At 44.0% G+C, this 25,532-nt stretch overlaps 1 protein-coding gene and 1 pseudogene across 1 annotated transcript; one reads left to right on the top strand and one right to left on the bottom strand.

Moving 5' to 3' along the window:
- Positions 1 to 6,102: 6,102 nt before the first annotated feature.
- Positions 6,103 to 6,846, bottom strand: LOC123826259 (proteasome activator complex subunit 2-like). The gene is given in 2 exon segments (XM_045850245.1): positions 6,103 to 6,806; positions 6,808 to 6,846. Coding segments are annotated over 2 exon segments (720 nt in total). The 3' UTR covers positions 6,103 to 6,125.
- Positions 6,847 to 12,763: 5,917 nt separating this feature from the next.
- LOC123826408 lies at positions 12,764 to 13,413 on the top strand (annotated as a pseudogene).
- Positions 13,414 to 25,532: the final 12,119 nt, after the last annotated feature.

The raw sequence follows: 25,532 nt of genomic DNA, 5'->3' as shown, positions 1-25,532 counted from the left end.
CTTTGCTAACCAGAGACACCTTGAATACTCTTGAAATGACAAGATTCAAATGGAATGGAGGTGGCTACGACTCTGGGTCAGCAATTTCTCCATCAGTGTGTAACTTGAGGTAGTGTTTGTTCATATTCTGAAACAAAAGAGGAAACTCGTGGAGGCATGAAGGGACATACAAGCAACAAAGAAGCCTCAGCTGTTCCATGGTTGGGACAGTGTGGCTGTCACTCAGCATCACCCTATGAGCACCTCTTCCTGGCACTTTTGCTCCCAGCAGCAGCAGCAGCAGCGAGGACTGCCACCTCTGGCAGGGGAGGACTGCCACCTCTGGCAGGGGCCCGAAGCCCACTTTGCCTGCATGCAGGGAGTGTCTGGAAATTTCCAACCCAACAGGGCAGCCCTTGCAGGAGAGCCAGTTGCAGGAGAGCCAACACTCCATCCCTGACCCCTGAGAAGGCCAGCACAGATGGATGGACACCCTGCCCTGTCCTCAGAGCTCCACTGCAGTCCTGGAAGCACTCGCACAGAGGTCACCTGCACAAGGGTCCTGGTCTCCAGGCTCCATTTGGGGAACTTGACCTTCAGCAGACAATGTTCTCAAAGCTCATAACTGAAACCAGCATTCTGTTGGAACAGGTACTGCCCTTCGTGCTCCAAGCTCATCGTTCACACACGCAGCCTTGCCATCAGAATGGTGGCCATGATCTTAGGGCTTAGGCTGAGAATAGTTTCAGACCGAAACATGGGTTTTTTCACTAAAAGGAAATGATTCATGTTTCACATTCAAAAGGGAGCCCACCCCCAACCTCATGAATTCAAATCCTGGTGCTTCGGAGCGTTGGTCAGCCCGTGTTGTTCGGTGGCCTCGCCGTTCCCCAGGAAGATCACCCGTCTCTGAATGGAACGGGTCAGAGGAAGGACAGTGTGTGCCACTGTCCCAGCTCTCCTAAGCACATGGCTGCACTATTTCAAAATGTGCCTGGAGGGAGAAAACTGTCTTTGAGGTGTGTCTATTTATACTCAGAAAAGATAAAGTTGTAAAAGGTCAGTAATTCTAATTTTCTATGTCAGGTATTTATCAAACGAAAATGTTTCAAGCATTTACAGGCGAAGAGGAGAAACTTAAACTTCTGTAGCTCAGCTTTGGAAGGTTGTAAATGCTACAAACACAGTGCATTTGCTTACATGTTCTCCTTCCTGAGTTTTATCTCAGGTTTAAGTTCCACTATATTAATCAAGATCTTGCCACCTTAAAAAAAGGAACAGGTCAATTAAAAAGTTAAAAACAAGAGTTTTAAATAAACAAGAAGTTGCAGGGGGCGAGAAAATACAACTTTGCATTGCTGTCCCTTGGATGAGAGATAGATTTCTGAGCAATTTATTTAAAACCTTAAGTTTGGCTTCATCACATGAACATTAAAATCATTTTTGAGCAGCTGTAATTTTTCCCAGTCTGGCATCAAATTCAAGAAAATTGCACAGACAACATTGTGGTGATTGCAGGGGGGAGGAGTGGGTGAAAGTGAAAGAGGGTATAAGGGGAATGAATGATAATGGGAAAGAATACAATAAAAAACTATTAAAAATTAGAAATAGCATTTAGCCCTGACTGGAGTGGCCCACTTGGTTGGGTGCTGTCCTGCAAAGGAAAATGTCAGTCGTTTAATTACTGCTCAGGGCACATGCCTGGGCTACGAGGGGCAAGTGACCGAAGTTTCTCTCTCACATCGATATTCCTTTCCCTCTCTTTCTCCTTCCCTTCTCCTCTCTCTGAAAATAAATAAATAAAAACATCTTTAAAAAAGAGAAATAGTATTTAAAAGCACCATGCTGCCCTAGACGACAAAGCCAAGGCTCACTCTGCGCCCAGCCCCCCGTTGCTGCCCAGCAGCCCCGTCCCTGGGGTTTGGAGGACTCAGCACTAGGTTGCCCCTGAGTTGACTCACCCCACCTGACCCCAGGTCAGGATGTGGGCTTTTGCTTCATTCTAGTGCTAAAGCCCCTCCTTGAACCTGAAGCCCAGACAGAAAGGTCCCATCTAACCCCTATGTGTCAGTTTTCCTGGCTAACAAGTAACTCTGCTTTATTGATGCCATCTTCATGTGGGCAGTGGACTGGGTGGTTTAGGCTCACTTCTCCTCATGAGAAAGTTGGTTTCATCAACCCCTTTGTTGCCTGTAACTGGGAGTCAGGTGAGCACCCCTCTCCCATTCATGTGGAATGCTGCTTCCTTCCTTCACAACTCAAGCTTTCTCCCCTTTGCTTGTTATCCCAAAAGATCTCTTTGCACCCAATCATTCATAAGCTTAGCAACTTTATTGGAGACTTGAGGAGTTGGAGGAAGAGGCAGCACACTGCACACTGCTCAGTCTCCCACCTTTGCTGGCCCTCCTAGCTGGTGTTCATGGCTTGGGTGTCAGAGTCATGCCCCAAACAGGCCATTACAGCCTTCATACAAAGCACAACACTCCTCCCAGGCATAATTCTGATAAATACAACTGAATACAACTGCCCTCATCCTGTAACATATGGATGGGCCCCAGAGTAGAAGGAGGCTAAGTAATTTTCTCAAGCTCACTAAACTAAAAAGTCTTATAATGAGTAATGAAGACCACTCTAATATGTCACACTGCCTCTCCATGACTGAATCACCTGCCTGGCACCTCATTTCTTGCAAAATACAGGCCCTCAGAGTCTTGCCCCTCATTTCATCCCAGCAGCTGGAGCCAGTAACTGACTGAAGGCTCCCTGACACCTCTGCACCCATCAGGGTCTCCTCACTCATCCCCTGCCCTGCTTCTGCTCTGCCCACCTCTCTGCACCACACCTCACTCTCTCTGATGAGAACCAATTGTTTGGCCTGCCTCCAGTCTGTTCCCACATTCTCTGTCTGTTTTATTAGGCTTCCTCTTATCACCTATAGCTGGACCCCTGCCCTGCCCACCTCCTGTCCTACCTAATGCCCATAGGAATCTCCCATGGGACATTGCTGATGGTATTCACTGTTTTCAGTGAGTCCCTTCATCTCTTCCTCTCTTGTCTTTCCTCTTTGCCTATCAGAGGCAAAGAATGTCTACCTAACAAGAAGGATTCAATTTTCCACTGTGTGTAATTACCAAGGTTGTTCTAGGGAGGGCCTCAAAGTTGCTGGAGTCTAGTGGAAGGGCTGAGATATCTCTACCTCCTTTATTTCCTCTCTTGCTCCATATCAACTGAGAGGGCAGCTGCCCCAGAAAACACTTTTCTCCCTGCACCCTCGGAATTCCCATGCAAAGCTAAAAATAGCAACTCATTTCTGTTCTTTCAAAATGAGAGACAGAAGCAGACCCTTAGCATCTGAGCAAGACAGTGGTGGTCCTGCTTATGATGTGGGTGTGTGGGGGGCCTCAGCCTTTGGTAGGAACACAGACAGCATGGAGCTGGGAGCGACTCTCAGGATGGGCTGGTATGCATTTAATGTGGTCCAAAGGGATGGACCACTATTGTCACAGGTAACAACTCTGAATATAACAATAGGAGTTGGAATTCTCAAACAATCTGGCAACTACTTGGGGCTTTCCAGAGGGCCTCACATGGTCCACCAACGCACGTGTCCCTGGACAGCCAGCGGAGGGGTAGAGTTCACCACACAGGCAACACAACCCCCCACATCCGGAGACTATAGATCAAGTTGAAACTCACCCCTGGGGGCCCTCAGCTTGTGCTGAAGAACAGTGATATATGCAACTCCATGGCGTGAGCCAACTTATGCAATAACTCCCGTTTCTCACTCATTTTTTCCCTCCTCCTCCACAAAGTCTTCCCAGCCTGGCCCCACCAGCCTGGCCTCTTCCTCCTTTTAGTTTCTGACTGTGTGCCAACTGCTGCACTCTTAACCAGGTATGGTCATGTGGCATTCCTAGCATTCTACATGGAACTTTTACCTACTGCATTATTCTTTAAAGAGTGGTGTATGTGTGTGTGTGCGTGTGTGCGTGTGTGTGTGTGTGTGTGTGTGTGTGTGTGTCCTGGTGCAGGAGCGCCTGTCGGGAGCAGTGGGGGAGCTCTGCAGAGTGTTGAGGAGGCACATACTTGGAGCCAGAGGCCCTAGCTTCTCATTCTGGATCTGGCCTTAATGAGGACTCGGACTAAAGGGGTAAGTCTCTCAGACTCCTCTGGAAGATGTGGCCAATAACCCTGGAGTGGAAGGAATGGTCTCTTTTCAAATTTGTCTGCAAAAGGAGGAACTTACTTTCTTTAGTGCAGGAAAAATTGGCAAAAAGTAAAGCGGGCTTTAGAAATACATTTTTAGAGACTCCTGGGAAGCAAGTAAACTAGAAAATGTGATCAGGGTAAGGATATGAGTGGTGGTAACGTAAGTAGATGATGGATTAGATAGACAGATGATAGATGATAGATAGATAGATAGATAGATAGATAGATATGCTGTTTATAAACAGAATTCATAAATATTCATGTTTGGAGAGACTGGAAAATCAGGAGAGTTTCCTGAAAGGCCCCAGAAACATTTCTAATTAGGAGAAAACTAAGCAGCCCATCTGATTGCTAAAAGGTGCTCATTAAGATGTAAGAAGTCACCCTATCAGATCTCACTCTTTGGGTTTAAAACCAAAAGATGCTGCCTGGAGCCCGTAAAGTCACATCCCATGAGTGACATGAGTGAAGTGAAAACTGGTGGCTAAGAAAAGATTTTTTAATTCAGTATAAATAAGAAAATGGATATCTGTATGTCGTCTGCCCACACTCACAATTTGCTCACCCGCTGTAAAAAGCTTTATAGTCGAAAATGGTTGACCTGATGGGTCTTTCTTTTCCTCTGCCTTCTCCACTCCCTGACTCTGTTGAAAGTTGCCTCTCTTGCCTCTAAACCCCCTTGCTTCTTTATTTGAACAACTGATAACATAGACTATAGTTGTGCACATTCCCTGTGTTTGTCAAAAAAATGACCCCTGCATTCTGCCCACGTCCACATCCCCAGAGAGACTTAGAAGATGAGTTAAGGACCCTGAAATGGGGACAATTTCCTGAATTATTTGGGCAGACTCAATCTAATCACATGAGTCCTTGAAACAAACAAACAAGAAAACAGAACCTTTCCTGGCTGTAATGAGTAAAAGGAAGATGTGATGACATAAGAAGGGTCAGTAAAACACAACTTTGCTGGCTTTAAAGATTGAGGTAGGAAGCCATGAGGCCAGCTATGTGGGCAGCTTCTTCTAGAAGCTAGGAAAGGCATGTAAATGGATTTTTCTCTAAACTCTCTAGAAAGGAATGCATCCCTCTCCACACCTTGATTTTAGCCTGGTCAGACTTCTCAGCTGCACAACTGTAAGACAATGAGGAAACTAAAACACTAGCCTTCCCGGTGGACTGCAAGCTCTCTACAAACAGGTGTATTTTTCTCTGTCATCATAATGGTTACACCTGTGCCTGATGCATAGTAAGCAACCAACAAATATATGTTAGAAGAATGAATAAATGAACAAATGAAGTATATATGTATACAGAACTAACTACCAAAGAATGACACCTGACACAAGGAAAGATAACAAGCTCAAGGTCACTGTCAGAGAAACAGTCCCTTGCATCCTAGGTGGGGAAGTCAAAAACTGCCACCAGGGACCATGTTTTGCCAAGTGGCCTGCCCCTTTTATCAAGTAGGAGAATAACATACACATAGAAAGAAAAAAGTCTATAGGAAGATAAGTCCATGTGTACTTAAGCACTAAATTGAAGAAAGGTGCTGTGAGAAGATGATATGAAGAGAAAATGATTCTGAAAACGTTCATGTGCTGAATGTGGACTTGATCTGGACTTGGAAGGACAGCCAGAATTTGGATAAGTGGAGAATGGGAGAGGATGTTACTGAAGAGGATGAGACATTATGGCCCATCATGAGAAGACTGGCTTTGCCAGAAGAATTGTAACTAAGAATAGTTACATGACAGAAACAGCTGCCATCTACCCGGTTCTTTCCAAATGCCAGCACTTTCCATGATCAGCTCATGTAATCCCCCCAATGACCCTCTAAAGTGACGTGAAGGGCATCTTGAGACTTTTTGACTTGTGTGTCCTTTTTTTTTTTAATCTGCACAAAGCATTGGTAATTTATTTCTTTTCTAGCCCTGGGCTCAGTACATAGATGGCTTCTCTTCACCCTTTGGGCTGACAATTTTCTCCAGGTTTTTGCTGATGATATGATAAAGCTCAGCACAGAAGGCCTTCAGGTCCAGCACCATGGCCCTGAGTTCCCCATAGGCCGTCTCATCTCTTTCGTGCACCAGGGCCCAGTAATCCATTACATGGGTCTCCTCAGAGGCCTTGGCCACAGCATCCCCACGGTCTGAGAAGTACTTGGATATGGTTGTCTGGAAAGCTTCTACTTTGGTCTTGACCACATTCACCCTCTCCAACACCTTCTCTTGGATTGCCACCCCAAAGTCATTTTCATCCTCAATCTTGGGGATCAAGTGCTGGATCCATGTGATCACCAGAATACATTTTTCTTTGAGAGTCCAGACTTCTGGCTTAACCAGGGCAAGCAGGGCCAGAAGCTTCTCATCCCCAGGAAGAAAGCCACACTTAGGGATTTCTTTCTTCTCCTGTTTATCTGTTTCCATCTCATCATCCTTGGGTGGGGGGTCTAGAATAGGGATGTCCAGTGGGGCTCGGAGAGAGGTCAGATCGGTCAGGTTGAGGGAGTCCTCTTGCAAGAGCTGATTCAGGTGTATGATTTTCTGTGGCAAGAATCTGTAGAGGAATTCCTCAACCTCCTGGAAAAGATTTTGCCTGAAGACATCCACCTGTTTTGCAGGCTTCCCTGCTCAGGCAGACCCCACAAGGCTTGGCCATGCTGCTTCAGTGTGCTAGATTTTGGTCTTGACTTGTGTGTCCTTAACAGCCCAGCATGGGATCCCCCTTCTCAGGTGTGGGATATTCTCCCTCTATGAGCTTTGGGGCTCCCTTTCTCTTGCTGCTGAGTAGAGGCTGCAAAATCTAGACACTTGCTTTCTCTTTACCCCTGGCAACAAGGACACATGCGTGTGACCTGGTTTGGCCATCAGATGTGAATCAGGAATAAGCGGCAGAAAGAAAACAGACAGGAAGAATTTATTCTAGCAGCCACATGATACCAACACCTGGATTGGAGAGTCAATAGAGTAGGTGGCTCCTCCTGCTAGCACATTTTCTGAAACTGGTTATCCAGCCTTCTCAGCAATTCTTTGAACTACTCGAATCCCATCATAAAAGTTCTTCTGAATCTAAACTGGCTAGAATAAATTCCTGTTATTTGCAAATAGGAACCCTGGATGACAGAACAGATATTAAAATTCTTGTATTGCAGGTTAGGAATCTGAGGCTCAGAAAGGTAAAGTGACTTGTCCAAGGTCACACAGCTCATGCCTATCTGATTACAAAGCTTATGTTCTTAACATTAATCATTAAATGTTCAAAATAAGAATTGAATTATAAGAGGCTTTCTCTCTTACAAATACTTCATACAAGGCCTGAGAAGGGAGAAGTCAATCCCATGGGAAGGCAGGGTTTATGGGTGAAGGCAGGGCAGGCCTTTTGAAGACATTGTTTTTGAGCTACATCTTAAACAATGGGCAGGGTTGGCCACACTGGCAAAGAGAAGGTGGAGGAAGTCTTTCCAGGCATCAGAAAGACCAGAAGCAAAGGCATGGAACCATGACATTTCAAGGGCTCTATATTAATATCTATTGCTAGCTAACAAATCACCCTCAAACTTAGTGGCTGAAAACAACATACATCTATTATCTCAATGTCTGTGGAGCAGAAATCTGGGCACAGCTTAGCTGGGTCTTCTCCTTCAGGGTCTCTCACAAGGTGGCAAGCAAGGTGCCATCCAGGGCCGGTCTGAAGACTCAGAGAAAAGGTTCTTTTTCCAAGACCATCACATGGTTGTTGGCAGATTTCAGCTCTTAAGCGTTGTTAGACTGAGGGTCTTGGTTCCTAGCTGGCTGCTCGCTGGAGGCTGCCGTTAGTTCCCTGACAAGTGTCCCTCTCCAGCATGGCTACTTGCCTCATTGAAGCATGCAAACCAAGAAGATAATACAGTCTTCTAGAAAGACAAAACTGACACTCATCACTTTTGTCACATTCTCTTACTTAGAAGATAGTTGCTTGGTCAGCCATTCAGAAGGAGAGGACTCCAAACGGACAGGACTGCTAGGAGGTGGGGACTCTTTGGGTCTCACTGAAGGTCTGCCTCCTACCGACTACTTGGGCATTGCAAGTCATCTTGTACTAAGAGAGGGGCACTGCAGTACCAGGCAGGAGGCTGGCAAATAGGGACCACAAATGCCTTCATAAACCATGCCAAAGAACCAGGGTATCATCTTATAAGAGGTGGGATTCCTTCTTTCCTTTTTAATGTACCTTTGGGTTTGGTTTTGTTTCTCAAAATCACTTCAGCTCCTTTAGTTCCCTGAATTCCTATCTTACACTCCCCATACCATGTTTCCATCCTCCAACAGATACTGACCCATCCATCACTTAGGTACACCTAAGTAAGACTAGAACAGATGCAACTAAAATCAATTAAACTCCTGCAACCGCAAACAGGTAACACCCCCAAATCCATCACTTATACTAAGGCAGAAAGTTGGTTTTGAATGTTCAAAAAAACCCAGATTGGATGGGGGAATGTGAGGGAGCAGGTCAGGCAAGGACTGGAATTCCTCCTTGGGAGCCCAGCCCTTCCCACCAGCCTCTGAGTTGTTCCCTAATCATGGTGCTGCCACCAGGCTTCAGTGATTCCAAATCCATCATCAGTTCCACTGTTCAGGAAGAGGTCCCAGAAAAGCCAAAACTTCCCAAACTGCAACCAACTTTCCCTGAGGAAATGGCCTAATGTCATGATCCCTCATTGCTGCAAATGTCATTTAATTATGGTTGTCACAATGCTGACTGCACTTCTTTTCATCCAGGTTGAAAAATGTCCACAGTTCTGCCTTCTACAGCTTTTTACTGGCTTCTTTACCTTGATCACTTTCCCTGCACGTGTAAGAGTGTGTTCTTGCCAAAGCTCATTTCTCTGTGCTTAATAAAGCATTTTATGGGCTACTTTGTTGGCAGGAAGCCCCTCTCCTCCATCCTTTGATCTGCAGACTCTGCATGTACAGAGCTAGTACTGAATAAGCATTACCCTTCCAAATACCACTAGTCACATCCAAAATATAACCTCCAAGGTTCCATCTGGAAGCCCTGGGGACTCCTTGACTATGATTCTTAGATTCCTTTGGCCTCGATTCTTGCCCCAACCATTATTAATCTCCCAGGAAAAGGAATATAGGCTGCGATAATTCATAGATTTTGATAATTCACACTCACCGGTTACCGCATCCATTTGGAAGATGGTCGCCTCTTAAAAATGGATCGTGACAGCATTCCAAATGCAGCAACTTTGATCTCCCAGCCAGAGGACATCTGCTTGCCTGTTATGACATTTTACCTTCTAGGTTCAGGCCAGAATGGTCCCCCTGCTCCCTGAACATGTCTCCCGGCTGGAATATCTTTCCTTTTCTCTGTTTCCTTGGCTTTGCATTGTCTCCTTCTACTTCCAACACTTTCCCCTCACCCCTCCATGTAGTATTTTACCTTGGACCGAGAGAAATTCTGCAGCTGACAGGCGATTGTACTGCCTTTGAAGTGCGCTGGCTCTAGACTGGTCTCTGGCTGGAGAAACAACTTACTGAAATTACTTAGGAGTCTCCTTTCCACTTGTGTTTCCTTCTCTGTGTTTATTCATGAAGGAAAATGTTAGTGATTGGGAAGGAAAGAACCAGATGTCAGTTTTCTCTGTGAATCAGCTGAGGATGCATTTTCCTGCTTCCTCCCCTTCCACAAAAAAAACAACAATATTGAACAAAGTCCCTCTTTCCTTAACTACCGTTTTCCTACCTCATCCCCTTTTCCTCCTGTTCCCCAGCATTACCTCTGCTTGGAAGAGGTGTTGAAGTTTAAATCAGGTGTTTTCCACCTAGAAAAAAAAATGCCTGACCAGAATCTCCCCCCAAAGAAACATTTCCTCTGGATTTCACCAGGGCCCATGCTCCATTTGCAGAATACAGGCACAGCCATGGGCCTCAGTGGGGTTACAAGGAGATTTGTTTAACTGCTTTGAGATTATTATTTGCATGCAGAAGACCTTGGAACACAAGACCCTGTTTGTGTAAAAAAGGCTACGGGATTAAGCCTTTGTTTGGGTCCCTTCTGAAAAGAACTGTGAGGTACAAATAGCAAGGACACCTGAGAGCTAAATGAGCTATCAAATGACCTAATAAACTCTGCTAAGAAACTCAATCTGGCACACAGCCTTCATTCACATAGTACTCTGGTCAGTTATGCTTCATGATTGGCCCCCGTTTCTCCACAAGTTGTGCCCTTGTCTCCAATAAGGTGGTCTGTAGCCAGGTCTGCTGGGTCAGAGAGGCAGGAAAGATGACAAGTGGGCAGAAACATTCCAGGAGAGAGTCAGCAGGTGCATGGTTCCTGGCACTTACAATGACACAGAAGGTTACTCAATAGCTTGAGTCTGTCAGGCTACTGGGACCATGACCCACCAGTTACCAAGCTAGGGTGAATAAATTGGAGCCAAGATCAAATAAACAACCAGTCCACATAGGTCCTTGTAGTCACACATCCAACAAAGGTATTTTATTTTATTTTAACTTTTAAAATATGCCTATTGATTTTAGAGACAGAGGAAGGGAGAGAGAAAGAGAAACATTGATTCGTTGCCTCCCATATACACCCCAACTGGAGATCAAACCCATAACCTAGGTATATGCTCTGACCAGGAGTCAAACCCCCAACCTTTTGGTGTATGGGACAATGCTCCAACCAACTGAGCCACACCAGCAAGGGTGACAAACATATTTATTTTTAAAAGAGATAATAAAGACAAAGTTCAAGAGGCTTTTTATGTATAAGGAGAGGGGAAGAACTAGAGATGCTGTGAGTCAGATCAGTAGTTCTGGGGTTCATTGGCAGCTTCATGGGTGTTTGTTTAGAGGGAATAAGTAACAAAGCTGTGAGTAAACCCAAGACAGAATGTCAAGAGCCAAGATTGATTACTGATTTGATTCTGTGCCCTGGAGAGATGCAATATAAAGTATTTCTCCAGGGGATAAAATTTCCATTATTTTGAAATAATTGTCTATTTTGCTTGTACTTAAAGAAAATGTAAGTTAATACCCAGTTAACTGAGAAATTCTCTCCAAAGGTTTTGGTGAATTTTTCTCCCCAAGTGCTGTTTCTTGTCCATTCCGCGTGACTTACTGAGCAGCACGTTGTTCACCTCGTCTGGACCACAGGGTCAAATTCAGAAGAAACTGGGTCTGACGGTGCTGAGCAGAGTCACACAATGGCACCAATGCTGATCCAGGTGCTCTGGCAACTCTGGCACTCGCTGGAGGTCAGAGCACATTGTAGGGGGTCAGACCCAAATTCAAATTCCAGATCTGCTGCCACTACACTGACCTGAGGCAAATCCCTTAGTTTTCTTGAACCTCAATCTCTCAATGTCAGCTGGACTGTATAGTTCCCTAGGGCTCTCATAATATAGGGCCACAAACTGGGTGCCTTCAGACCACAGAAATCGATCTTCTCATAGTTCTGAAGGTCGGCCATTCTGAAGGCTAGAAAGTGTCAGGGCAACAGGGCAGTGTTCCCTCTGCAGGCACTCGGGAAGGAACATCCCTTGCCTCTTCCTGCTTCTGATGGCTGCTGATATTCCTTGATGTTCTTTGGCTTCTAGCTGTATCATTCCAATCTCGGTCTCACCTGGTCTTCTCCCTGTGTGTCTCTCTGTATTCCCATGGCCTTCTTATAAGAACACCTTCCGACAGGACCCACCCTGATCCAGTCTGCCCTCATCCTAAGTAATGACATCTGCACAGGTCCTTTCTTCCAAATAAGCTCACATTTTGAGTTTCTTGGTAGAAAAGGATTTCAGAGGGATACTACTCAACCCATATATGAAGATGATGTATAACAAAAAAGGCCATGATAAGAATTAAATAATATAGATAAGACACCTAGCACAATATAAGTATTTATCATCATCATAGCATTATCATCATCATCATCACCATCATCCATCATCCCAGTGAAAGGATCATATTTCTAAAAACTTTCTATCCAGCTAGCTAAGGAGACCACAAGTAAAACTATGAAATAGACTTAGGTTCAAATCTGGGCTGGGCAACCTCTGGTAAATTACTTAACCTCTCTGATTTTCAGTTTCTTTATCCCCCACGCTGACGGAGATATAGGCAGGAGTAAGCAAAAGTAGGTTTACAGTTGTGAGTATACAAAACACAGTTTATTCTTGTATTGTTATTTAATAATTATTGTAGTATTTCCCATACAAACAATTATAAACTTAATTTTTCCCACCCTTGCATATATCTCCATCGGTGTGGATAAAGAAATCATATATATACAATCTCCAACCCTTAAATGGCATTTACTATGTGCTAGGCACTGTTCTAAGAGATTTACAAATCTCAGCCAATCCTCAGAACAACCCTGTGAGTTTAGGTATTATTATTATCTTTATTTCACAATCAAGGAAGTTGAATCAGCAAGTATTTTAAGACAGTTGCCTAAGGTCACATAGGAAGTAAGTGATGAAAACAGAATTCAAACCCAGGCAGACTGGCTCTGAATGCCTCCAAGATTAAAAGAGAAGGCTTAAGAGTCAGATGGGCCCAGAGACACTTCTGGAAGTAACACCATGATGGCTGCCCAAGGAGAACCCCAAGTTAAGTTCAAACTTGTATTGATTGGTGATGGTGGCACTGGAAAAACTACGTTCATTAAATGTCATCTGACGAGTGAATTTGAGAAGTATGTAGCCATCTTGGGTGTTGAGGTCCATCTGCTTGTGTTCCACACCAACAGAAGACCTACTAGCTTCAGCGTATGGGATACAGTTGGCCAGAAGTTTGGCAGACTGAGAAATGCCTGTTGCACCCAAGCCCAATGGGCTATTATGCTTGATGTCACTTCAAGAGTTACTTACAAGAATGTGCCTAACTAGCATAGAGATCTGGTATGAGTGCGTGAAAGCATCTCCATTATGTCGTGTGATTATCCACAATAACAAAGTGGATATTGAGGACAGAAAAGTTAAAGGCAAAATCAACTGTCTTCCACTGAAAGAAGAATCTCTGGTATATGACATTTCTGCCAAAGAGTAACTACAATTTCAAAAGCCCTTCCTCTGACTTGCTAGAAAACTAATTGGAGACCTGAACTTGGAGTTTGTTGCCAGGCCTACTCTGGCCCCACCAGAGGTTGTCGTGGACCAGCTTTGGCAGCACAGTGTGAGTATGACCTACTGTTGCTCAGACCACCCCTCTCCGGGATGAGGCTGAGAACCTGTGAGAGATGGAGGCAGGAGCCCAGCGCCAGAAGCTGGTTTAACAGACAACCGCCCTGTGGGGTCAGTGGCACCCCATGTTTGCCACGTCACTGTGTAGCTAAGCAGAACCTGTGCTTGATTTGGGATGCTGAAGGGGATGAAAGGGCTTCTGGGTGAATGTGGCAGTTAAAAAATACCTTCGGTTTTTGGACCTGCATATGTATTCGGCTGTTTTGGAATGCAGTTGTTTCCTTATTGAGTTGCAAATATGAGATTGCTGCAGTCTAATCACAATATTCAGTGGTGAAACCTTGTTTGTTACTGTCATTCCCATTCCCTTTTGTTTAGAATCAGAATAAAGTTGTATTTCAAATATCTAAAAAATAATAAAAATAAAAAAGAAGGTTTAAATAAAACACTTAGCCAGCACCCAGTATACATGAAGCAATCAATGAATGGTGATATAGTAACCACAGCTTCTTCTTCCAACCTTTCCCCTTTTCCTGACCTCGGGGCTGCCTTTGCCCTTTCCTCTTTCTCTCAGTTCAGATGCTTGGGTTGTTACTCCTGTTGACATTAAGCTGGAGCCAAGTTTCCATATTTTAATGTTCAAACTGCTCAAGTTTCACTCAGTTTCCTGGGGTACCTTGCCCTAATTTTTATCTCATTATTTTTCTCCAGTATCTCCATGTGACCATGGTCGTTGGGAGGGTCAGAAAAGGGGAGGGAGCCAGAGCTTTCTGGCAACTGGTGAACAGTGGGTGCTTCTTTCTCAGGATGGGAACAGAGTTAAGCAACAGGCTGTAAGACATGTCTCAGGAACAATCATCCAGTGGGGCCACCCACTAAACCTAGGATCTTGCATGCTGTCCTTGGCACAGAGATCCTTGAGAGATCTGTCATGGAACAAAACCTCCTTGAGCATGTGGATCCATGATGGTGTTAGAGGTATGGAGAGTGAGCCATCTCCTGAACATCCATCCTGGGGCACAGCGCGTTCCCAGCCAGATGCCCTGTTCTCACCTGCCCCACACTGCCCTGAGCAGGAGATGTCCACACAGCTGTAGTGCAGTATTTTGGGACTTGGGATCAACTGTACCCACTGCTAGTCAAGCTCTGCCCTCTAGTACCTGATGTAGTAGCAGGAGCAGGAACCCCACCCTAGCCAGGTTCCCCTCCTGCCTCTCTGGCTGTTGCCAGAATCCCAGCATGGACACGGCAGCTGTCACAGAAATCAGTGATCAGGAGGGTGTGCGTGCCCACCCAGAATGGTGGCTCTGTGTAGGCCCAATGATAACTTAAGCAACTTTGGGGCAAATCTGTTCACTCTCCCCAAACCAACAACATGAGGACAGGCTTTCTCCAAGAGGTAAAGTGAGGGGCCACACTTGGCAAATTGTGACACAGGCTGCTGCTGCTCCTCCCTTCCACTTTTGGGGTCCCTCCCTCTATCCTCCCAAGGACCTTGTGTCCTTATGCCATATGGAAGCAGCCCCCCGCTCAAGCAGCCCTGCTTCCTTCCTTTCTTCCTCGCAAGACACACCTTTCCTCACCCCAGACTTCTGAGACCTCCACCTCACTTTGGTAACAATGGAAGTTATTAAAGAAACAAATCCTACTAATTGGCCAACCAACTATGGAGCTGAACCTCCAGGGTGCCTTAACCCAGGTCAAATATATGAAAATGTGACTTGTGGAGAATTACCTAATCTTTAGCTAATTTTTAAGTTTATTGCTGCTCACCTATGGGCTACTAAGATATAATGAGGAGTTTACAGTTGATGCTGGGAGGTGAGGTTTCTATGAGCTAGTTACTAAGCCCGTGAATCCCACTACCATAAAGTAATAAAATCTTCGTGCTGGGAGCCATGGGGAAGCTGGACAAGTGACCTCATCCCACAAGCACCTGAGCTCCAGGAGGTGTCAGGGCTCAGGTCATGCATGCTTTGTGGGCTCCCTAGCATGTGTGGCCCCACCACACATGGCCACCCTTGCTTCCTTCTCAGCCACTCAGTCCAGATGCCCCTGCACTGTCCCCTGGAGTCCTCAGGACTTGTCTGATGGCAACAGGGCTCAGCTCTGCCTAGACATAGTAACAGGGATTCGGAGCTCCCGAGCAGCGATTGTGCCCTGCAGGATGCATAAATTACAACCAATTTCTCCTTCTATCTGTCCTCACTTTGCTTGCTTTTCAATTCTGACTGAAATGCATGGAAAACCTCAGGATTTCCCTTGCCTAATACCTTCCTCATGCTTGTTGCTCTACTACAAAAAAAAAAATATATATATATATAATACAGATATATATTTGTAGATATATATAATTTGTCTATTCCATATATTCAAATTATTTGTCTATTCCAAGTACCTCATAAAAATGGAATTATACAATATTTGTGCTTATGTGTGTGTGTGTGTGTATATAAGTTCCAGTTATATGAGGTAACTGGAATAATCAGATTCATGGAGTGGAGGTTACCAGGGGTCAGGAGGAAGAAATGGAGAGTTAGTGTCAAATGATGATGGTTGCCCAACACTGTGAAAGTACATAATGCCCCTGAACTGTATATTTGAAATGGTTAAAGTGATAAATGGAATGTTATGTATATTTTACCACCAATATATAAAATTAATATTGTATGTATATTAATGTTATACATATTAAATACATTATATATTATAATACATACCAGCTCAAATCTTACTTAGATATACTTATATAACTAATTTCAGGCAGCTCACATTTTACTTTTTAATTTCTCCCCTTTCATATTGTATGCCTTGGTTTGGGTCTTTTGTCTCCTAAATATTCCCCAGATTTGGGTTTTACGCAATCAAGAGTAGTGCCAGGCTGATAAAAACCCCACAGACCTCCCCTCCCGCATTCCCCACCCACCCGCCCACCCCCGCCACACTCTTCTCAGTGCTTTTAAGCAGAAAGCTTTACTAGTTAAAGAAAAAGTCCTTGATTTTCAGTGGTACATTTAATAATTCATAAATCACGAGAGGTTCAAACAGGTTCAAAGTTTAAAAGTTTAAAAGTTTTGCTGGAGCTTTAAAGTTTAAACTGTCAGGGACTTTGACAAAAAACTTTTCCTGTCTGGAATATTTAAGATTGTTGTGTCATATTATATTCAGGACTCTATCATATCCTCCTCTCCCAAAAGGATTCTCCTAAGAAAATCCCGGAGTCGTCGGCACCAAGCATTTTCTTTGTGGCGCTGAGATCCCGGATCCAGGTCAGCAGGTACAGGGAGTCAGCTGGGGGAAGGGGAGGGCTGTGACAACCCACATTTGGGGGGTAAGCACTTCGTTGGCCAGAATCGCCAAGGCATGGGGATTTCTCTTTAAAAGAATGAAAATTGTAAAATGAGATCCTGGCAAATGTGTGTAACGAGGTCTTGGCGGAAGACAGTGCGTTGTGTATAATCTGCTATTTCAAAATTTGGAAGCAGAGAGGCCAAATCTTCCGCTAGCCTCCAGCTGACCTCTAATTTTTCAGTCATAATTACTGTATTTGCATGTGCAATTGAGTGTGGTGTCAGCCACCCACGCCAAAGCACTTTCTGCAGTGTTTTGGGACAGGAACGAACAGTCATTTCCCTCTCAGACTGTATTTGATCAAGCAAGCGTAGAACATGGAGGTCAATTCTGACGTTCTGGCCTTGGACGCTGCATATACTAGGCTGTTTTGCTAATGTCATTCTATTTCTCAGAAACCTACCATGGTTCCCACTGGCCTTTCGGGTCAGATCCAAGGACTTAGTCATGAACTTTCAGTGTGATTGTGCCTCCCATCAGACCCTCACTGCAGACAAGCAAACCCACCACCTCCCCTCCCACCTGCCTTACTCACTGCTGCCTCCAACCCTTCCTGTTTGCTGTTGTGCACAGCTGGGATTTTCTTTCTCCTTTTCACCAAACACTACATTTCTCCAAAATTCTCCTTTACCATAGGTCCCAGAAGCCATCGGCATTAACACCATCAACAACATTGGCATAATCAAAATCTCTCCCCAGGTTCCAGGATTTGGTGACAGGATTTTGTAAATGACCTTGTGGCATGAACGTAATAGTCCTGGGCTCCCAACATTGGCACCAACCTTTGGGCAATAATAACCGCACTTTGACATAAATCACCTCCTTTGACCCTAACATCTTCCCATCCACACCTATACCTCCTATGGAGAGACTTCAACCCAAAGTGCTCTCCTGGCTTTTCCAAGAATTGCTAATAAGAAAACCCAACACCCATTTTCAGGTCTCTTCTAGGTGGCCAGTTGGTGGTATCTCTCTTCTTCACTCTATTCTCTTGATTTGAATTGAGTCGTTTCCCCTCTTTTCATGCCTACCTCCATGACTCGTGTAGGTCTACTTCTCCAGCTTCTCTCCCTCCAGGGTGGGGTGCTCCCCCCTTCACTCTATGGTGCTGCCCCTGGTCCAGATCCTTTACCTATGGATTGAGCTACAACCCTTATCCTAGTGACCCCAAGTGTGGGTCTCTGCTTCTCAACTCTCTCCTGGGCCCCAGCTCCACCACCTTCCCATCTCTAAACTGGATACCCAAACAAGAGTCCAGCAAACTCAAAAACCATTTTTTGGTCACCTACTCACTGAAATAAAAATGAGTATGATATTTCATGTTCTTTCTGCCAATGCTCCTTTTGTATTTCCCAGTTACCCAGGTACCTGGTTGTCCAAAGTAGAAATCTTGGATTCACCCTGAATGCCTTCTTCCCTCAACTTCCCCATCTGAATTGAGAGTGACCCTGTTGTTTCAATACTAACAACCTCTCTCCCACCCTCTCACTCTTCTCCTTACCCCACTACTTTCTTCATTCAATCTTTTTACAATATTAACAACCTCTCTCCCTTCCTCTCACTCTTCTCATCCCACCAGGACTTCCTTCATTCAATCTTTCATCATCTCTCATCATAACCATTGTAATTACCTCCTTTCTGGTTGCTCTCCTCATAGTCTTTCCTGCACTCAAACTTTTCAAGGTGGAAACAGTCATGTCACTGCCTGTCATCTGCTCCGTTTCCCAAAGCTGCCGTCCACACTCCCTTCTCAGTCTGCCCCCACTGACCTTCTCTACTACATATATCACCACAACCCTCCTCCTCTTGCTCTTCACTCTGTGTTCTGGCCAGACCAAACTTCCTTCTGTTTCCTGAGTGTGCAGCCTCATTCGTATCTTCATACTTTTGAAGTCTCCTACCTACTCTGTGCCTGGTGAGTCTTCATTCCTCCATCGAGCCTAGCTTACCTTCATCATGAAGCTTTTGGGGATTTCTATCAGCTGAGAGATTCACCCCCTCACTCACACTCCTAGACTGCTATGTCTCACACACAGGGCCTGTCCATTGGACATGCTGCCCTTACTTGTGGCACCCTCTGAGCTCACAGTAAACTTGTGACTGTTTACTGTTGGTCCCTCAGTGCCTAATACAGTGTCTTGCCCTGCTGGTGCCAATTTCTCTTCTGAATGAATTAAATCTCATGGCACCAAAATGCCACCCTCTGGATAGTTGAGTGTAGTTATGGGTAAAGCATAATTCTTAATTCAGATTCTTTGTTACTCTCTGGCTGCAACCTGATAAAATGTTCACTCTTCCTGTATGATAAGTTTGAAGAGAAAAGAAAACAGGAAAAATCTCAAGTAGATGAATCCTCTCTCCCCAGCCAACTCACTTACCTTTCTCTGTGGGTTGTAAAATCCATTTATCCAGCCGCACAGGTTTTAGGTATCATGTATAATGTTCTGGTTTTTACTAGAGTGCTATAAATTATTTTATGCTAAAACCATACAGATATTTGTATGGCTCATGGAGAGCTCTGTAGTTGAATCTCTGTTCTGGCAAGTGAATTAGGATATCTTAGAGAAATATAGGTATTGTGATATTTCTGGGTTGGTTTTCCTTTGCTTCAGTCTATGGGGAGATGGCATAAATTATTCTCGTATATTTCAGGCTTTGAAGTCAGACAGACCAGAGTTTAAATTCCGGCCCCATCAGCATATGACCTGTAGCATGTCACTTCACCTTTCCACCCCAGTTTCCTCATCTGTAAAATGGAAAAAGTGATGCCTCACAGGGTCACTGTAAGGATTAAGTGAGAGCATTTATCACAGAAGAAGCCTTCAACTGTCGCTAAGTGCTTAAGTGCTAATGATTAACCCTTAATGTTAAAAATTGCCCTAATCATTAGCACAGGAAATGCTTTACATATTGTGTAATTATACATGCACAACTACACAAAGGAATATATAAATATATACATGAATATAATGCATGTGTATCTGTATATGTACATATACTTATATGTGTGTGTGTGTGTGTTTGTATTGCCTGTAACAATATATAATCCTGGCACTAACCCTATGATGTAGGCACTATAATAATCTTCACCTTACAATCAAAGAAACTGAAACAGATTATATAACTTGCTCAAAGTCACACAGTTGATAAGTAACAGACCTGGAATTTAAGTCTAGGCAATGTAGAGTCAAATACCATCCTCTTAACACTAATTAAAATGTTCCACAATGCCTCAATGCACTTTCAGGTCAATAAATGGTAACTATCATCACCATCACCATCACCATTGTCATTGCCATTGCCATCATCATTGGGTTGTCCAGGACATGCCCAAATGTCTATGTCATTCTACAAAAGTGCTTTGGCTAGGCTGGATACTCAGTCAGCCATAGGGTGGTAACTTTGCTGCACAAATAAAATTGTATTCAGCTGGCAGCCTCTGGGGGTGGCCTAAAAGGTCAATCCATTATGATGCTAATACTTGGGCAGTAGGAAATACTATTAAGGTAAGCCTTGGGACTTCACAAGGGGCCCAGTCAGGATACAAACTGGCACAGAATGTGTGGCCCCAGCATGACTTCATCTCATTACTTGTCTTCCTTCTTTTAACTGGAGAAAGAGACCAATTTATTCCTGCCTCCCAACCAACTCTAGTCAGACGGTGAGATTTGTAATCATGTCTGTCTCAGATCACAGCCCACAGAAATCAGACATGGAAGCATTTGCTTGGGTTGTCCAACATTCACATCCTGAGCCAGGAAATGAGAACTTCTAATCCAGGGTCACTATTCTGTTATAAAAATCAAAATTATTTGTAAAATATATAAGTGGAATTGCATGCCTCTTAGGGCCCTGTGCTTATTTACCAGAAATTTTATTTCTCCTGTATGTTCTGTTCTTCCCTGTTATCACTACATTTACTGAGCATCCTCCTTTACCTGTTTTTCCCAGGCTTCACCCTCCAAGTATGTTCTTTGCATTTACCTCTATGAATAGTCTTTCTCCTCTGTAGTTCATGCAAAATATGCTTCCTGAAATATTTTTGCTTTTAGAATCAGGCAGACCTGCCTTTTCACTGACTCCGTTTGACATTAGGCAAGTTGCCTTCTCTAACCCTAAGTTTTTGCATATGTAGAATGGGTGTAATAAAGAAGCCAACTTGATAGAGTTGTGATGATAGTCTGCAATAATAACTAACACTCACTGAGAATTAACATATGTTGGTTATTCCCAACCTTGCAGACAAAACTGCTAAATAATAGTAATTTTAAAAAAGAGATTATAACCCTGGCTGGTGTAGCTCAGTGGATTGAGTGCAGGCCTGCGAACCAAAGGGTGGCCAGTTTGATTCCCAGTCAAGGCACATGCCTAGGTTGCAGGCCAGGTCCCCAGTAGTGGGTATGTGAGAGGCAACCACACATTAATGTCTATCTCCCTCTCTTTCTCTTTCCCTTCTTCTCTCTCTAAAAATAAATAAAAATCTAAAACAAAATTTTTTAAGAGAGATTATAATGTCCTATTTGGTACCCAACCTCTTTCTGGGAGGTACATCTCCACCCTGATGGAGAGGAATGAAGACTGTCCCATCTGTCAGACCCCCACACATAGCACTGAGACACAGGCGTCGTCTCATTTAATCCTCCCAAAAATCCTGCAAGGAAGGTATTGTCTGTATTCACATTTTACAAATAAGGAACTGAAGTGACTTGCCCAAGGTCACCCAATGAATAAGCAGCAGAGGGATAAAATTAATTACTATGCACTACAACAATAAAAAAAGTAGCAATAACAACATTAACAATTAGTGGTTATTGAGCAGTCACCATGTGCCAGGCACTGTTCTAGAAGCTGTACATGAATTACTACATTGAATCTTCACATCAACTCTACGAGGTAGACAGTATTACTAAACCTGTTTTTACAAATGTGTAGCTTGAGAGGTAAGTTCTTAAGTGATTTGTTAAAGATTGTGTGGTTGGTAAATTGAGAGTCAGAACTTGAAACCTGGTAGTCCAAATTCGGAGCTGGAATCTGTCCTATGCTGTCCTTCTAAAAGGGTTATTATGAAAAAGGCATATAAAGGGCTTATCCCAATGCCTGGCATTTTTTTTCAACATAGTATCATCATTGGTATCAATAATACACTGATAGTCAATATTTTCATATTATTATGTTTTGTAAGACATCTCTTTGCTCATCTGTAGAATGTGATCTTCAAGCAAATATCTGTGACAGGAGCCCTTATTCTGTGATTTACTTGCTCTTTGCTCATCTTGACTGCTTTCTGTAAACATCAACAGCAAGGTGCCCATTCTAATCCAGGTTTGTCATTATCCCAAGTTTTCTCTTCCAGAAGCCTTTCAAATAAAATGATCCTGCAAATCACTTTTGCTTTCTGCATCAGCTCACTCAATTTTCTATTGCTGTATAAAAAGTTACCCCAAATTTAGTGGTTTAAAACAACACATATTTATTATTGAACAGCTTCTGCAGTCCAGCAGTCCAGGCCCAGCTGAAGGTCACACAAGGTTGCAGTCAAGGTTAGCCAGATTGTGTTCCTTCTGGAGCTTAGAGTCCTCTTCCGAACTCATGTGGATGTGAGCAGAATTCAGTTCCTTGTGGCTGCAGGACTGAGGGCCCCAGGCTTCTTACTAGATATTGGCCACTCCCCAGGCCTAGAGGCCCCCACAGTTGTCATCTACGTGGTTCTCTCCACAGGAAGCCCGCATCCAGAATAGCTTTTTTCTTCAAAGCCAGCAGGAAAATCTCTCCCACCAATCTGCTAAGATGCCATCTTAGGGAACAAAACATTATTGTGAAAATGACATCCTACCACCTTTGTCATATTCAATTGGTTAGAAGCAAATCATGGGTCTCACACACACTCAGGAGGAGGGAATTACACAAACTGGGTCATGGGGGGGGGTCACTTTAGGGTGCAGCGACCATAAATTCCCTGACTTCAATTTTTATTTCCCCCTGCTTGCCTCAATTTCATTTTCATCCCCAAAGAATACCACTTCTTTCTTATTGTGTCTGTAAAATTTAAGATCCACTCTTTTTGTATAAAAGCAGGGGGCTAAACCTACTTTTTTAACAGCTTTATAGATGTGCGATTTGTTTACTGTAACACACAAAGTGTTCCACTCAGTGTACACTGCCAGAGTTGTTCAACCATCACCATAATACAATTTTAGAACATTTTGCATCACCCCAAAAAGAAACTTCATATCCTTTAGTAATCCCCACCCCCATTTCCCATATTCCCCTCAGCTCTAGGCAACAAAGAATCTAGTTTCTGTCCCAGAAGATTTGCCTGTTCTGGACATTTTCTGTAGGAGCCACACACTATGTGGTCCCTTGAAACTGGCTTCTTTTACTCAGCATGATGTTTCTGAGGCTCATCTGTGTTGTAGTGTAAACAGTATTATTATAGCTATATAGGATGTTTAGAGTGCTATAGACAAAACAGCCAGGAAACAGATGATTTTAGCTTATAAAAATAGAATTAGAATAAGTATCCTTATTCATATTTCCACCTCACAATTTTTTAACAAGAACTTATTATACATAAGGCCCAGAGGGAAGAGAAGATACAGTGTCTGAATGTCAGATTCAGACATTGTCCCCCAATGATACCAAAGATTCAGGAGCTCAGGGTGATACAGGAAAGGGCAAATGCACCACCCATACACCGTAGTCTGACTGGTTATGCAGCACAAGTGAACGTCAGAGGAGGGGAAATGCAGTGTTAACTTCCAACTCACTAGGATAAAACGGTAGTCTCTCTAAGATGTGAATTGTTTTTAGGAAAAAATAAAACAATGTTAACAAATACACTTTGCTTTTAGTCACATGGAGCTTAATGATGTTTAAAGTTGCCCTATGAGCTTGTCACACACTGCACGTGCAGCAGGGACCGCTTTGCAAGCCCAGTCAGAGAAGCCCCGGGAGGGGCAGGCTTCTCCTCGGGGCTGGCGTTCCCTCTCTTGCCATCAGCCCCAGCGATCCCACTCTGCAGTGATGTGCTCGTGGATGTGTGCTCCAAGCCCAGAGGAATTTCACTGTGACTTAACAATTTTTCACCCACCCCAAGGTCAGCCTTTGAATATTGAAATCACTTCTGTTTAGACAAGTTGAAGAATGAGGAGACTGAACGGTTTCTGTCAGCAGGGGCTAACCTATATGTGGGAACTTTGGATGTTTCACAAAAGGGCAAGTTCAAGAATCCTTAAAATTAAGAGGTATCTATCACACCAGCTGGAAGAAACAGTAAGATAATGAAACACTTACCGTAAATGTAACATTCATAGTGTTTCCAAACATTCCTCTGGGATAAGCAAGAGTCTTACTCAAGATTTTCAGTCAGGGCCCCACGACTTCAATCTCTGGTCATGGAGCAAAGGCCAGAGTCTGGGCCAAGGGGCCAGCTCCTACCATGGCCAGGCCTCCCCTTACCAGCTTCTGGCTACCTTGGAGGGGGGCTGCCCTTGAGGAGCAGGGCTATGGGGGCCTCAGGAAGATTCCTCACTCCTCAGCCCCTCTCCCACCTGGCTTGCTGAAATTTCACCCTTAGAAATTTTTATCTTTACTCCAATGCAAATACTCCTGGGAGGAGAAACACATCTTTTATCATCCATTTACACCTCAGTGCAAATGTGTTTATCAGAGCTTTTGCCAGAGTCTGTTTTTAGAGGGGAGGAGGTCAAAGGAACTAGGAACAGAAAAAATGCCTGAGGATGAAGAGAGAGCACCCACAGACACAAAAAGACAGAAAAAGGAGACAGACAGGGTACACCAAAGACAAGTGAACTTGGCCTCTTCCCAGGAGTGCCTGCCTGAGAGCATGAGAGGCAGACACAACCTCACTGGGATCAAATAAAGAGAAGAAGGATGTGAGGCAATTACCCAGATGTGGAGGAACTCCATACTGTGCTCTGGCTAGAAGAATAGGGACCAGCATGTGGCCCTGGTTTGTACCCGGTGCCTGTCTTCTCCAGAGAGACAATCTCACTGGGAACAATAGCACTTTGAGGAATTTACCTGTGCTGCCCAAACAAAGGAGGAGGAAGCCCACACCTGCCTTACTAATTACCGGGAGTGCTTTGTTCTACTTTAGTCCACTGCCAAAAGCTGCCAGCCCACTTACACACAGTCTTTTTGCGAAAGTGAGCACTGTTTGTCTAACAGAATGGGATCTTGCACCCTGCGAAGAAGGAGCTGTGCCCTTCTACACCAAGCACTCATACCAAGCTACTATTTCAGACCTCTCAACAAGGTGGCCCGCCCCCCAAACCTGGTGAGATGATTTCATATTCATACAACATGGCTTCACAACACTCATAAAGGATTAAAACTCAGAGCCATCAAGTTCCACCAGGAGTCAGGGAACCTTATCCAAAGTCATTTTAAAATTAATTGTTTGAAAAATTATCTTGGCTTCTTCTAGTTGGTACTATTCCTGAGAACCACAAGCCAGAGCCAAGTCTCTTTGATAAGCCCCAATTTTCTGAGCTCATAGTCAGTTTAGGTTACTGGTGACAACCCACAGGTAGCTGGACTTTCTCTGCATACAGACCAAACCTGGGACATGTTGATCAATGATGATGAGTCAAGAGAGACATTTAACATCTGCTCTGGCTCTGCATACCCACATCGTTTTTTAAGGGGTAGGTGTTTAGATACTTCTTTTTCAAAAAATAAGTGAATTGCTATGCTCCAAGATAGAGAGTGAAAGATTCACAGGATGCTCCCCCAGTGATCCTGTCTGCAGAAAGCACTGTTTAAAAGGCTGGGAAAGGAAGCTCCAACTCTCTTTAAT

This window comes from Phyllostomus hastatus, unplaced genomic scaffold (genome assembly GCF_019186645.2).
Source record: "Phyllostomus hastatus isolate PE091 unplaced genomic scaffold, TTU_PhHast_1.1 phas_contig_80, whole genome shotgun sequence".
NCBI classification, from domain to species: domain Eukaryota; kingdom Metazoa; phylum Chordata; class Mammalia; order Chiroptera; family Phyllostomidae; genus Phyllostomus; species Phyllostomus hastatus.
Note: the sequence above shows the minus strand (reverse complement) of the source record. Positions and strands in the feature narration are given on the sequence as shown.